Source organism: Artibeus jamaicensis, unplaced genomic scaffold (genome assembly GCF_021234435.1).
Source record: "Artibeus jamaicensis isolate MK-2021 breed Jamaican fruit bat unplaced genomic scaffold, CSHL_Jam_final contig_387, whole genome shotgun sequence".
Classification (NCBI taxonomy): Eukaryota; Metazoa; Chordata; class Mammalia; order Chiroptera; family Phyllostomidae; genus Artibeus; species Artibeus jamaicensis.
In genome coordinates, this window is record NW_026521812.1 from 6,585,183 (window position 1) to 6,601,479 (window position 16,297).

Sequence of the window (16,297 nt, forward strand, 5' to 3'; positions counted from 1 at the left end):
TCCTACCCTTTGCAATGGCATGGATGGAACTGGAAAGCAATACGCTGAGTGAAATAAGCCAGGCAGTGAAAGACAAATACCATTATGATTTCACCCTTAACAGGAACCTAAACAACAAAACAAACAAGCAAGCAAAATATAACCAAAGACACTGAAATAGAGAACAGACTGACAGTGACCAGAGGGGAAAGGGGAGGGAATTTCAGGGGAAAAAGGGGGAAGAATTTACAGGAACAAGTATAAAGGACACATGGACAAAAACTAAAGGGGGTGGAAATGGGAGAGAGGTGGGGAGCACTAGCGGGGTGAGCTGGGATGGGAGTAAAAGACAGAAAACTGTACTTGAACAACAATTAAAATAAATAAATTAAAAGAAAGAAAAAGAAAATTATTTTTCCAAAAAATAAGAGATGACACCCAGGGTGCAGGGGAAACTGTGAGTCTGTGCGTGCCTCCCAGGGTCAGCATGCCAGGCGGGGTGTGCACACTGTGCTTCCACAGGAGCGAGTCAACTAAAAGACAAATCATGAAGCAAAACTCAAGGATATTGTTTAGAAATACACGCCATATGGGACAGGTAAAAAGTTGTAAATCTGAAATGAAAAAGAGTGGGGCAGCAGTATTGTTTTCTGTTCTAAGCTTCACACTATAATTGCTTTTAAACCATGGTTTACTTGGATAAACACTAAATTAGGGAAAGCACACAGAGCAATGGAAAATGTCTCACCAATAGTCATAGCTCTCATCCCAGTTGTCAAAATGTACCAGGAAACGATTGTCCACCATATCTGTTACCGTAGCAACACAGATAAATGCAGGGTTCTTTTTGTCTACAGCTTCAAGCTTCATTCCAACTCGAAAGCCTGATGGGATCACTGTCTATGAAACATACAGATTTAATTAGAGATAAGCACACACCCGACAGCCAGCCCCGCACCCTCTCTGCACCTCTGCTTGAAGGCCTGCCATCCATCAGCTGCATTCACGTAATTTGAAAATCATGTACCGATTTTACAGCAGGATCGCTTTCCAACAAGCAGCAGTAAGAAAAATACCCTGTTGCTACACCCAATTAACTGTCCCATTTAACTATCTGGAACTCAAAACTAAAACACCCACAACCTCATAGAGTTTAATTAATATTAATATGTGTTTCGGTGCCTTGGACAACTGTACTCGTTAGGCATGTTTTATTCACCAGATACGTTTACTTCCTGTTTTTCTCCTCCTTGACTATAGAGTTAACAATGAGAATTATGTCACACAAAATATGTACTTAATCAAGTTAAAAATGTGTATGAGTCAGTACAAATTCACTCCCACTTCTGAAAAGATCTCTCAAAAGAGTACTCTACTGAAAGTAGGTCATCTTCATAAATCAAACGCTGCAAATTATTACAACTTGTACTTTACACTACCGATATTATCCGCAACAGCACCCAAAGAACTGGCTATCAATATATACAGCCATTCAAAGACAGTTTGTAATAGATGGGCATTCGTAGATTATCAGCCATCTGGAACATGAAACTAAAATAATAAAAATTCAATAAAACTGTCCTGGCTGGTGTAGCTCAGAAGATTGAGCACAGGCTGTGAACTATAACGGGTTGCCAGTTCGATCCCCAGTCAGGGCACACACCTGGGTTGAGGGCCAGGTCCCCAGTGAGTGTGTGAGAAGCAACCACACATTAATGTTTCTCTCCCTCTTTCTCCCTCCCTTCCCCTCTCTCTAAAAATAAATAAATAAAACCTTTAAAAAATAAAAATTCAATAAAATAAATGTAAACGTTCCTTAACATCTTCTGTGAGGAAAAATATCCTAATCTCAGAAAAGTGTACTTAGATATTAGTTTTACCTATCACAATACTGCTGTACTTCTAAAAAAAAATCTTCTGTCCATACTGAAGTATCCTGATACAATTCTAATTATTGTAAGCAAAACAGATGCTGTCTCTCTTTTTACTATAATTGTGCTGCTATCATTACAAAAATGCAGATAGCCATGTACCTGAAAATTAAAAATTAAGTACTGTCTAAATTGAAGAAGCAGTCATTAATGCGACAGAGACACCTTCACTGTAACTTCTAAGTCCTGAAATTACTAATCAGAGTTTTGACCATAAATGTTTGAATATTCTAAGGTAGAGGAATCTAGAAATAAAAAAATCAATTGCTTCTTAGATACCAGTCACACAGTCCAACACATTAAGCTGTGTACTAGCAAAGCATGAGATTTAAGAAGACGGTTTAAAGCAGTCACTCAAACCCCCAACTGAAGTCTTCATCAGGGAACCAGACAGGGATTAGGAAACTCGGGAGCGGAGAGAGCCGGCCACTGAGTTTTCCACCTGACTGGCCTTGTCTTGACAGAGAACACCCACCAGAAGTGCAGTATTGACATTTCGGCAATGCATCTGTCCTTTCAATTAAAACACTTGAATGTATGAACCCAGCTCATTTTCTCTCTATTAGCTAGCTAGCTAGCTACCTACACACACACACACACACACACACACACACACACACACACACACACACACACACATGCGTGCATGCCTCTCTTCAGTTCTCTAATTCCACCAGGCTTATGTTCAATTCGATCAGAGAATCTTTTAGGCATTATATTGATGCTCAAAACAACTGGGTAAAATCATTTCCCAAATGGAGGTTATCTGGACTGGGGGAGAACGTTTTCCCTTGATCCTTGTATTTATCCCATTTGGAGGGAACATTAATTGAACTTTGCTGCCTCTTTCCACATTTCCACTCACTGGTGCCTAGAGGATCTGGGAGATGGAGCTGGTCGTACTCTGCAATATAAGCAGTGCCACGGGGTGTGTGCTTTCCACTTATGCTCCTCTAGGGGGCGGCTCTGTTCTTGTGGGTGGGTATGTGGTGTGCTTTGCTCCAGGGCTCCTAGGTTTTGGTAGGGCAGTGGGAGGGGCCAGTAAATCTCTTTAATTCTAGGGCTCAGAATCAAGAAGCTCAATTGATAGCAAATATAGGCCATGTAACTGAGCTCTTATCAGTTGTAAAGATAATATTTTGGTGTTCTACCCACTTCCTCTCAATTCTTTTCAGTTTGATCAGCACTTGGGCCAGGAAGAATATATGTACAGTATCAGGCCTCCTCAGAGATGCCAAAGGTAAAGGACAGTAGTAACACAGGTCAAGGAGAACACACGTACATCCAGATTGTGCTTCTGTTACAATAAGGCTAACACTGCAGTGCAGGTAAATCAGTCTCTGGCATGTCAATCTAAATGGGGCGACATTTATTACACTACAGAATTACACTACATTTATTACACTACAGAATCCCATCTGGACAGCACTCTAAACAAGTAACAATAACAACAAAGCATCCCATCAATTTAATTTTTTAATGCACCTTAATTGTAAATTACATCTGTATTTTGTACTATGCTGCCTTCTCCCATTCAACAAAAAAAGGCAATGATATAACTATGAAATAGATATTTATGAAGATTTTAAGCTAATTTTAAAGTTTAACTAAGGTAAGAGTACTCTACTTACCAAAGCAATGAAATTTGTTATAGTGTCTTGTTATCACCTGTAATTTATCCTATGAAACAATTGTAATTTATCCTATCCAACAGCTACTTTTTTTTCCCCAAAGAAAATGTATTTTGGATGTACTTACTATATTCTGATTCTCAAACAATGATTTGGGAGCAGCTTGAGCTTTGCATGTCTTCAGATAAGTCTGCCAATTAAATTCTTCTTCTTTATAACCTAGGGTAAGAACACAGAAACAGACTCAGTAACATATCAAAAATAGCTCACACTTAGTTTTCTACTCCCACTTTTACCTGTAACTCCAACTTGCCAAAATCAGGAGATCAAGTAATTTTTTTAAGAATAAAACTTAAAACATAATTCATAACTATGAATTTCTATACACAGGTCATGTTTATTTACAATGATTTACATATATTTTTTTTCAATGCTGAATGATGGTAATAGGTCTTTTTTAAAAAGTGTAAGGAAGCAAATACACATTATACTTAGGGGCTCTTCCTTTCATTTCCCAGTCACTTCTTATCAATATGTAGGTAGAACTCCTTAGCAGGAGACTAGTGATCTACAATAGTCAAATTCTTTATTTTTCCCCTCAGTATTCTATTTTAGGAAACTAATTTGTACAAATGGGAAGCTGGGAAAACAGTAACAGAACAGATAAAATCTTTCTGGTCTATCACCAAAGGACTGATAATTCAAGATTTATGAAGTCAGCGCATTGGTAAATTACAATAATGGGAATGTCCTTGCCTTAATTTTCACAATTTCATGTTTAATGTTGATAAAACCAACATTTCCTTTAAAAAAGGGTATCTAGCATTTTACTTTATCTGTTCATTTGCTCTCTTTCTATTTTCTTTAAAGTCCATAAGACCGCAAGAAAAGAACAGCTAATAATTCACCATAGGGTAAGAGGTCAATTTACATAAAGGTTTACAGATTTTATTTTTTGCCCTCATTTTTTCTATGTGTTTTTGTTTAATACTTCAGCCATTTGGAAATACCGTTTTGCCATTAATTTTTCAATTAAAACCAAAGGACAGCTAGTCCATCAAAAAACAGTAACACTGACACAGGCCAAAAATAAACTAGTAACCTAAATCTTTGATATCATGTAAATACTGTCTGTAGCAGCTCAAAAAGAAAGAAATAAGGTATTATTAAATGAAGATGGACTAAAAAGATGGTATCTGTTATTTTTAGATTTTCATACAAACATGAAACAGGCAAAATCATGGGCAGATTATAATATAAAGCACTCAGTAATTAAAAAGTCATTGTTACTAGTTCAACCACAGCCTAAACCAATTTTTAGTGTTATACTGAGCTTTATAATCCCCTAAATATTAACATCTGTAAATTTAATGCATAATTTTTTAGATTTTCCTATATACAGAACTATCAGTAAATAAACTTAGTTTTGTAAACAGGTTAGAAGTAATTCTTAAATCAATTTATATATATATATATATGTAGCTAAAATTTATTGGTATTCCAAATTAAGTATCATACAAATGTTATTTTATGTGCAAATAAATACATGGACATATGGTAGTTTATTCTCTTCAATAGGATTCTACTTTTTTCTTTCACTTTAATGAATGTATTTTTAATTGTGGACAGTAAGCTTGAATTTGGGCCTACTTGAATTATAAAGCTTGATTCTTAAAAATTCCAAATTAACATGTAAAAAAGTAACTTTTTATAGATTTAAAATATGAAAGAAAAAAGTACAGTACCTTTGGGAGGATGGAGCTTATGGCCAGTTTTCTCACACCACCCAACTGGGTGAATGTCCAGAGCGTCTGCATTTACCCAGAAGTCATAGCAATCTGAATATCCGTCAAAGTGCAACTTTACCCGGTATCCACACACCTGAAACAGGTGACAGTTGATTGATTAAAAACCAAGAGAAAACGACTCAGAATACTTGTGTACGTGGACATCTATTATGAAACAGTTTATGTTAACTGAAGTACCCTCATTTGGAGCAGCACAAACAAGCAAACAAATGACAAAACGTGAAGGCCAAGGCTACTGTGTATACGAGAAATGCTGAGCCTCTGTGTTCTGGCCTTATCTCCACTTCCACCAGGAGCATGTGGATATGGGACGAAGATACTTTTCTGACATATACACATCCCCTTTCATCTGCTATGTTGTGCCAGCATGTGTCGCCATGGAGAGCAGCAGGGAAGCAGCCAGCCCAGCACAGGGGGCACACCGCCCCTGCAGTGTCCCAGGGTGGAGGCGTCACTGCACACTGTCTGCATGCAGGCTCCTTGTCCTTTACACAGCTCCACACATGGTGAGATCCAGCCAGACCAAGACTGGTGCACACACACAGAAGCCCAACAGACCCTCCTCTCTACCAGCTCTTGAGTTGGCAGAAAGAAAGGAAAGCCTATGCAATGCATGCGTAGGTGATACAGGCTCCCTGGAATGCCAGTAAAACCACTTCGCGTGACCCACATTGAAAGCTAAGGAAGTACATATGCTGAAGGGTGGCAGCTGGGGAAATTCCAAGTTAAAAAGGTCACATGGGTCTACGGAGTCTCAGCTGGGTCATGCTCTGCCTTGGGCTTTTCGAAAGAAGCCCAGCCTCTCAATCTTCCTTCCCCCTAGCACAGCAGATGTGTTCCAGTGGAACCACACACCACACCGGACCTCTAGACACTCCAGGAGCACCCGCCCTGCAGAAGCCTGAACACGAAGCCTGAGATGGGAGCCCAGAGCCAGGGCAACAAACAATCCCCAAAAAGAAAATAAGCTGTACTGTTACTGCCATGGCAAGTCTTCTAAAACAAACAGTAGAAGTTGAGTCGGGTAATGAGAAAATTGTGTGTTGAGTCCATGTGTACATGTTTATATGTGAATATCATGATGCATGTACACAAACACATAAGTATGTGTATCACACACATTTATATACAGTTACATGTACATGTCATATAGTCTACAAGACTATATGCCAAATATTAACAATAATTTCTTCTGAGAAATGGGAGTGAAAGGAAGAGGCAAAAGGGAGTGATGAACTTTTTATATTTTATCTTATATATTAGTATTTTTTTCAGTGAGAATGCATTGCTATATTATATAAAATTTACAACTGAGCTGACCCCCCAGAGAAGAGACTAGTGTCCCTCTGTAGACCAGGGACTGGGATCCCGAAAATACAATCTCCCAAGATGGGTAGGTGGCTGTCCCACGGCTGACATCCACCCCAAGCCAAGGAGCTGCTTCTCTTATAAGCCTGAGAGCTGCACAAACCTACTCTGCTTTACACTCAGTTGCCTCTGGTCAGTGGCTAAGAAATAAGCCCCTTTATTAATCTATTCTTCTAGTCTTTCAGCATCACCTCTGAGCTTTTGTCCCTGACAACCTCCCTCTGTTCCCCCCCATCTCTCTCCTATGCCTTATGGACTCTGGAACCCCATGCTTTGGTAAACTGTCTCCTACATCCTCAACCTCCCTGCTCAAAGGCAATTTAACTGTTCCTTCCCAAGCCATTCCTCAAGTGGAGGCTGCTCCTTCGCCTGCTCTCCACCCCTCTGAGGCCCGTGCCATGAGGCTGCACCACACTGCCCTTATCATCCTGTGCGCTCCTCCCCCAGCCGTCCCCTCCCACTCATCAGACATGACCCCTGGCTTACTCTTCTCTACTCTGAGTAGTTCCATCATGCAGATGGGTGCCTCGTCGGATACCCTGGACCCTGGCTCCCTGCATTTCCTCTCTATTTCAGGCACTGTCCTCCATGGATACTATCTCATTTAGAAACTGCACTGCCTCTCGACTATTAAATGTCTACCCTACAAAGACCTCTTCTATTCAGTTTGCTAACCCGGTTGTTCCTAGGACACCTCCTCCTCAATCTCAATGAAAACTCCAGCATCTTATCACATTGATCCTTCCACTTTTTCCCCAGCAAGCCCCCTCACTCCAAAAGTCTTCCTACCTTGGCAATTACTTAACACATTTTCTTGCCAACACTTTAAAACTGTTGCCCGGGAGTCCTTCCCTAAACATTCTCCTGACAAAATCCCAATCTCCCAAATATGCACCGATTATGCACCTACACCTGGTCTAGGGACTGGTGCTGAGGGAAAAAAGAGACAACAGTCAATCCTCATTATTCACAGGTTTTGTATCTGTGAATTCACCTAATTTGATAAAATTTATTTGTAACCCAGAAATAATATGTGTGGTACCTGGATATAGGTGCATGCACAGCATAGCAGAAATTTGAGTGGGCCTTCAGGCCAGGTCCCAGATAAGGTGAGGTAAGGCCATGCTCTGCCGCTTGTTTCGGGTCTCACACTGCTAGCAGGTGCCTCTGCACAGTCTATTTAGTGCTGTGTTTTTTAAGCTTGTGATTTTTGTGGGTCAGTTTGTTGTTTAAAATGACCTCCAAGCACAATGCTGAAATGTTGGCTAGTGTTCCTAAGTGTGAGGGCTGTGAGGTGCCTCACAGAGAAGGCAGGTACGCTAGATAAGCTTCACCAGGTATAAGCCCCCTGGCCGTGAATTCAATGTTAATGAATCAACAGCAGATATTAAATGGTATGTTCTCTAAACAGAAACACATAAACAAGGCCACATATTAATCAATTGACAAAAATGTTGTGACCAGAGGCTCACAGGTACCTAACCTTTTAATTCTCTTAGGAACAACAGTTCAGTATTTGCTGTTTATGAACTATATCTAATTCAATGAGAACTGAATGTTCCTGTATCCTGGACTCTCCCTATTGAAGAGCAATCCTTCCAGAAGGGCCTGTTTAGTTCCCACTCCCATTCTTCATATCTTTTAAAAATCATTTCAATCCTCCTCCCTTCTCCTTCACTTACAAACTCCATCCTCACTCTAGGCTGATGATTTACCTTCCATGGAAAGGGCGTCCCCTCCAATGCCTGCCTACAAACTGGCAAGCCTCCTTGTGCACACGCCCCCATCCCTCCAGAGGTAACTCAAGGAGAGACTCCTCCCCCTGGCTAAGGCTGAACCTCCTCAAACACCCTAGATCCCCCTTCTCCTATCCTGGTCTTAACAGTTATCTGCTCCCTAGTGGCTTCTTCTACACTCACTAAGAGTGAGTGTAGAAGAAAAACTGAGAAAACTTTTTTGGAGCACAAATAGCAACATGCATGAAAAACTTTAATGCCTGTAAATATATTCACACATGCCGGGTTGGGGCACATGCCGGGTTGCGAGTTTGGTCCCCAGTCAGGGTGTGAACCAGATGCAACCAACTGATGTTTCTCTCCCTCTCTTTCCCTCTCTAAAAATAAATAAATACAATCTTAGAATAAAGTTTAAAAAGAACACAGCATGAGAAAGACTATCTCTTAGAAGCTGTGTGACCTTGTATATATCACTTAACCTCTCTGAGCTTAAGTTCTTTCATCTAAAGAACAGGGAATAAAAAGCATGACCAGCAGAGGACTTTTGTAAAGATTAAATGAAGTAAGGCGCACAAAACACTAAGCACCATGCCCGGCATAAAGGAAGCACTGAACAAGCGGCATCTTTTCCCATTATTAAAATTCCATAATCACCACTTTACTTTAGAAATAAAGAGGAAGGAAAAAGCTTACCTCAGCCACAGTTAGGACGCAGTACACGGACTGATGCTCAGGGTCCACGCCTTCTAACTTCATGCCGACTTTAAACCCGTTTTTGTTATATGGGAAGGACTGATACTGTAATAAAAAAATGACAGCATTCCTAGTTAATTTTTATCCTGAAGGTCTAATTAGCAACATGAATGATAACCATTCTTAAATAAAGACTATTTAACCAAATACATCTTTTTTAAAAAATCTGCACCCAAGGATATGTTTATCCATTTGAGAGCAAGCAGGAAGGAGAGAAAAGTATCCGCTGCTTCCTGTGTGAGCCCCGACTGCAGGTGGAACCCACAGCCTTTTTGGGGGACGGGAGGACGTTCCAGCCACCCAGCCAGGGCCGTAACTGGTGTTTTCACCCTGCGGCAGAATGCCCAACCAACTGGGCCGCAGGACTGAACATTTTTAAAATTCAAAAGAAAAAGGTCACCTAATGATCCAATAGAAAATGGACGAAGACCATAAACGGGTCACAGAAAAGGAAATTTAAATGTCATATATTTGAAAAGTTGCTCGACCTCACCCATAAGAGTCGCAAAAAGTGAAATTACACAAAAAACATATTCCACTTATCAGGTTGGTCTGATAATGCCGTTGGCAACACTCCAGGGAAACAGGTACATATCGCCAGCAGAGACACGGACTGCTGCGACCTCTGCCCCTCTCGTGGTATCTAGTTTAAAAAATTCTCTTTGACTCAGCAATTCTAATTCTAGGAAATTATCCAACAGAGTTACCCGCACATGTGCAAAATGACAGGTATACAAGGTTATTCACTAAAACACAGCAAAAGATTTGTGTGTCTATATTTTATATGAATATATAGTATTCCATCTTATGTCTGATCTATAATTTGGATTGCTCCCTACTGGGTGAGATGTATGTCATATATGTGTGTGTATCATATGTCAATATTTCACATGTTAATCAATAGGAAGCAGCTTAAATTATTATGGAGTAGCCATAAGATGAAATTTTATGAATTAATATAAAAGAATAATAAAGAAACTAATAAACTGAGATGAAATAATTTCTGAGCTAAGTTAACAAAAAACAAAGTTCACAATAGTTTGAGTAACATATATCATCATTTGGTTTAATAGAGGGGAAAGGATTTGGGTGTGTGTGTATGTGTGTGTAGCTTATCTGTACATAGAATTTCTTTTTTTTTTTTTTAGAGCATTGTTTTTCCTGTCCATGTTACTCTTTAAAAAAATTTTTTATTGTTCAAGCACAATTGTCTCCATTTTCCACATGTAATTTCTTCTTAAAAATGTAAAAAGGCTATTCTTCAAAGGACCAATGTTACAGAATGTAATTATATATAACAAGTTCATATGTAACAACTATTATGTTTAAATTAAATATGCTTAGTGTAGATGTACTCATCCTAACATTTATTAGTCATCACTTTTTAAAAAGTCCCTATGTTCCTACATATATAACAAGGTATTGATGACAGACTTATTACATACTGTGATTAAATATAATTAAGTAATTTAAAACCAGAAGTCAGCACACTATAGTCTATGAGTCAAGTCCAGCCCACCATGTGCTTCTGTAATTAAAGTTCCACCGGAATACAGCCACGCTCATTCATTTATATATTGTTTGTGGCTGTTTTCATTAAAGCAACAGAGTTGAGCTGTTGCACTGAGACCAGATGCACCATGAAGCCTAAATGTTCCCTCTCTGGCCCTTTATTAGAAACATTTACGACCCCTGTTTTGGCCCCTGGGCAGCAGCTCCTGGCTAGAACTACACTTGGTATCTATACCTTTATCTGACTTTAAGTCACTTATGACCAAATACTTTTATTATATTTACTAGAGTAACTCATTTTTAGACTTTTGTTGGGGTATCATATAAACCTCAGTAACTCATTTTTATTCTCCCAAAGTCATGATGTTGCCATGAACTTTCATGCCAGCTTTTCTTTACCTACCAGTTTTTCAGAAATAGCAGAAATATCTTTTAAAAAAATTAAGTGAAAGTAGCAAATGCTGAGAGAAAAGGGCAGGTGTACGGGTCTGTGCCCTTGCACACACATGGGCAGAAGGTGTGTGTGTACTAAAAGAGGTACCCCTCCATGTAAGTACACACACGAAAAACAGTAGGTTTGAGAAATTATCCCAAGTCACAAGTCCTAAACGGACAATGGCAAGGACAACCGTGACTGCAGCTCAGTGGTGCAGCTCCTCCGCCCTTAGAGACAGAGCTCTCCAGGGAGCCAGACCTCTTTGAACAGCTTTGCTGGCACTGCCACCGCCTTCTCCTCTTCCAGGTAGGATGCCCAGCACCAGGCTTTCTTTCCTTTAGGAGGCAGACCTGAAAGACAAGTGAGCCACAGATGTACATATGAACTCTACTTTCTTAAATACCACTAGGCCTGGCTCTCCTCTCATGACCGCGGCTGATAATTCTGTCTCTGCTCTTCCCTCCTCTGCCGAAGAAATGAAAGCTAAGCAGTGCACTGCAGTGTACATCCACAGTCAGGAGGGTGGAAGAAAGACAGGAGAACTCAGAGTAAATTACGAAGACAGAGCAGGGCAGAACAGGACCATAGAAGCTGCAGGAAGTGAGCACTTCAGGAGGCAGGACACTCAAAAAACTGCCTAAGAGATCAAGAAGTTGAAGATGAGAAGTGGCTAGTGTGCTGAGTGGTTAGGTAATGGCTACCAGTTTGGAAGACAAAGAAGGAAATCAACTCAGTGCAGGCCAGATTTTGAGCAGCAAACGAATATATAAGTGATAATAATATGGTGTCAACTATATTCAATTTTATTTTGGGTTAATCTGACAAATAATGGAAATAAAAGGAAGAATGCAATAGCTTGCTAAGTAACAAAATTAAAGGGAAAGCTATTTTGGCAGTGAAATTGGACCAGCTAAGGTGGAGCTCATGAAGAGAAAAAAGTCTGCATACCTAAGGGTTAAAAATAAAGGACTGAAGGAACAAGGTCCCAGAGGAGACAGAGCCCTGAGAACAGAAATGAAGGGGAAAGGACAGAAAGAGAAATGATATTTTTTGACACAAAGCAGTAAGTAACTGAGAATTGATTCCCTTTAATCTCAGTAACATAAAATAGAAGTCATTCCCCCCACATGTAAAAGGTAGGCTGTATGCTTGAGGCAGGTAGAAGTATTTCAAACTCTTTTTGAAGACTTAACAGATAACAACCAAGGAATGCATCCAATCACAGAAGAGGAGCACTGGGTTCCTGACCCTGATTTGGCGGGAGTGGAGCTGGGCAAAGCACACTGACCTAACAGGAGGGACTGGTCAGGCAGCTGTGGGAGGGGATAAAACCCAGTGGAGGCCACTGAGACCTCTATGAAAATGACGTAAGGTCCATGCCAAAGAAGGTGGTGAGTGCATCCACTCAAGTATTAAAGGAAAGGGCCTGAGGGCTGGATTCCTCAGGAGAATCAAGTGCTGCCAGGGGAACTACCAAAAAGAAAATGATCAGGAGACTATGGTTTCAGAGGAACTGTAAGGAACTTACAATATTAGGAAATGAACAAGAACACAGGTTTTAGTAAAGGTGCAGAAGTAAACGAAACCTATTGGATAAGAAAATAAAGGAAGATGTTCTGTTTGCCCAACACTAATTGGAAGACCATACTAACTTCGACTCTTTCCCTTATCTACTTCCTCATAACCTTTTTAAATCTTTGTTGTATTTTTATTGTACTTTATGTATTTTACTCCCCTTATACCCCTCTCCCCCAATAGTCACCAAAGCTATAATCTTTACTGATAGAACTTAATTAAAAAACAAAACAAAGTATACCTTAACTGCCCTAGCATGTATTACAACTAAGACTAAAACATCTACCTGCATGAAATTTTTTTAATTTCATAAAATTGCAAGTGAAAACTTTTTTTTTAAATCAACTCACTCTGCTTTAATACAGCCGAATCACCTCGTCTTTTCCTTCGGGCTCTCTGCGAACCCCTCAGGATTCTTCCATCCTGTTTGTTCTCCTACAGTAAGAATGGAAAATTGCAGTTTTTAGAAGTTCATGAAATTGGCACTGACAAAAGTAGAAAGCTGTTGAAAAGCATTCGTTTTTTTGTACTTTTCTACAACTTAGTGTCCTACGTTTTAAGGAAAGTGAGAATGTCATTTGGAAACTGTGTTGCTTTTAGCCTCAGGTCCTTACGAAAGGAGCATTTCCAACAAGTCCCCATCAGAAGGGCAGGATCCTGCTCCTGCTCCTGCTTCCATGAAACGCTTCCCAATCAGCTCTGTGACCCCTGTCCTCTGATTTTCCCCAAACCTCCATGGGCCTCTCTTCTCAGTCCCTTTGCTCATGTCTCCTCCAAGTCCCTTAGGTTTTAAAGACCGCCTGTCTGCCAAAATCCCCAGTCCGTCCTCCAGCCCTGACCTCTTCCTTGACTCCACACTCATGCATCCACCTGCTTACTTGGGATCTCTACTTAGATGTCAGCATCTCAAACTTATGATGCGCAAGGAACTCTAGGTTATGTACTCCAACCTTGCCTTCCCATCCTCAGTAAATGGCATCAGTATTCAGTGAGTGCTTCAAGCCCCAAACCTAAGAGTTATCCTGGATTCTTCTCTTTTCTTTACACACTAACAACCCTACTTCTAACATCAATCCCAAATCTATTCTCCTATCTTACATGGCCCTCCTAGCTAGTCTACTGCAATACAATTCTAACTGGTGCCCTGATTCCACTTTTGCTCTCCCACGTCAAAGCTCGAGTGATCATTTTAAAGCATGAATGATATCCAAGGATTCCCTTGCCTTTACCTTTCCAATGGCTTCCCATCATGATCAGAATAAAATGAAAACCCTTTACTCTGGTATACCATAAAGCCCTACATGCCCTGGACCTCTTCAGCTTCCTCTTACTCCACTCTCAACTGTATTGTCTTTTGTTATTTCTGCAAAGAAAACATGCTACACAGTAGAAAGTTTTCCTTAGCTATTCCACTGCCCAGAGGGCTCTTCACTCCTAACTTCACAATGCTGGCTCCTTCTTATAATTCAGATCACATTGCTCATGCCACCTTCTGTGGGAGGCCTCCCTTAACAAAGGGAGCTTAACAAAACGCAGCTTAACAAAGTCAGCAAATCCTAATGCCCTATTGTAATTTCCAGCACAGCACTTATTCCAGGCTGACACTTTTCCTATTTCACTACATGTTCCCTTAGTAAGAATGCAATGTCCCTGAGAGCAGAGACCCTGTCCCCCTGCTCTCATGTTCATCCCTGCATTCTCAGCTCTTAGAACAGTGACTACCAAATAAAAGTTGTTCAATATTGATCTTAAGGGAAATGCCACCAGACCTCCAAGTTCTATTTTCATAAGAACCATTAATACAAGGTCTGTCCAGAAAGATCAAGCCATGTTATATGAAAAATAGAGACATCTATTGAAGAAATACAACATACAAGAAACATTGTACATAGGACAATGATCCCCAAGTCCCCTTCAAAGGAGGTACCTTGAGACCTCACACAGTTCTTCCAGTATAATCATTAATGACTGTAGCATGATGTCTCTTCTGCTCTGGTAGCAGAAGCGATGGAACAAATTTTGCCATGACACGTTTCATGCCAAGATCTTGTGTCAAAATCTCAGATGGAGTAGTTTTTGAAATCACCAGATCAGCTTCTAGTTCTCACACTGTCAGTCACTGATTTTTGTTGACTGCAGCCTGTATATGTTCAATACTCTCAGGTGTTCTACTTGTTGCAGGCTTTCTGAAACGTGAATCACTTTCAACAGATTTTCAACCACCTTTGAAGCTTTTGTGCCACGCTTTTATTTGTGTTGCACTCATTGCATTGTCCCCCAAAACCTTGAATCATCTGACTGGTTTCCACAGAGGAATGTTCAAGCTTAACACAAAATATAATGTAGATTTGTTGCTCTACTTGCTCAGTCATTTTGAATGTGATGGCCACACAGTACACACGCTTACTCAACGGAGTCTACTGCCCCCACTGACTAGTATAGTGAAGCCAACACTGTTCACGCATGCGCATTCCAGTCCACTCTCCTTGGCTGCTAGGCTACACTGATGTTATGCAAACCATACTCATTATATTAACAATGGCTGGGCTTTTTCTGGATAGACCTTGTATATTTTTTAGGTGTAAGCTATTTATGTCTTAATTCACAAATTTTGAATTAATTCTCCCTAAATATACCTGATATTGTTCTGCCACTTTCTACCTACTCACATAGTTTTTTTATGAGATCTGCCTGCACTTTACCAAAATGGGATTGGGCTCCTGCTATCAAGAAACTGAAGGTTCATTTGCCAAACTTAAGGTCTGCTGTTGCCTCTTTCCCTCCAGCAATAAATCCCAGCACATCCTCCTTCTTCACCCTACGGGATCGGTCCTATTATTCACTATTCTCATGTTAAGATGAGGCCCCACAACAAAGAGAGAGCAGGTAGGTAACTTGCTGATGGTAATAGAGAGGCATGAAAGCAGCATTTTGAGTCAGTAACTGGCTTCAGAGCCAGTGCCTTTGACCATGATGCTACCACTTAAGAAGCACCCTGTGTTCCCGGGTAGTTGTGTAAGAGATACTAACCATTTCATCATCTCTCTCTTCTCCATCCTCCTTGGAATCAGCTTTCAGAGAAAGTTTTGGTTTTTTCTTCCGACTACACTTAGCGTCTTCTTCCTCGTTGTCTTCTCCTATGTCCCTTTCTTCCTTCTGATCTCTGCTGTGTTTGTAAACCCAAAACGGTGACAGGAAACAATACTTATTAAATACCTACATGTTGAGTATCAATGCAAATTTTTTCAAACATCACCCTCCAAAGGAAAAATATTTAATCACCAAGAGAAATGTACAAACATTAGAATATCATTGATAAGGAATACTTTGAATCATTATCATGCATGACATTATCAAGGTCAGAAATTAGAAATTAGCTTCTATATTAATTTCAAAAGAGGACAAGCACAATATGTGAAACATACTCCTACAAGTTTAAAATTATTTGTCTTTCACATCTGCCAATACTAATAAAGAATTACCAATACTAATAAAGAATTTAATTATTTAAAGACGTTTTAGTCTTCAGGGCAACTTTAAAGCAAGATTTAACAATTATTAAGAATGT

General features: G+C 40.0%; 1 protein-coding gene across 9 annotated transcripts in view; it reads right to left on the reverse strand.

Moving 5' to 3' along the window:
• Positions 1–16,297, reverse strand: part of L3MBTL3 (L3MBTL histone methyl-lysine binding protein 3) — a 98,564-nt gene that overhangs the window by 52,683 nt on the left and 29,584 nt on the right. For 7 of the 9 annotated variants that reach the window (XM_037147898.2, XM_037147903.2, XM_037147900.2 and 4 more), the window contains 7 exons: positions 15,760–15,895; positions 13,080–13,164; positions 11,413–11,504; positions 9,147–9,251; positions 5,287–5,422; positions 3,669–3,760; positions 728–879 (listed from right to left, as the gene is read on the reverse strand). In XM_037147898.2, the coding sequence (XP_037003793.2) occupies positions 728–879; positions 3,669–3,760; positions 5,287–5,422; positions 9,147–9,251; positions 11,413–11,504; positions 13,080–13,164; positions 15,760–15,895 (798 nt within the window). The remainder of the gene's footprint in view (positions 1–727; positions 880–3,668; positions 3,761–5,286; positions 5,423–9,146; positions 9,252–11,412; positions 11,505–13,079; positions 13,165–15,759; positions 15,896–16,297) is intronic. The other 2 variants (XM_053664917.1, XM_053664915.1) reach the window with 1 other exon arrangement.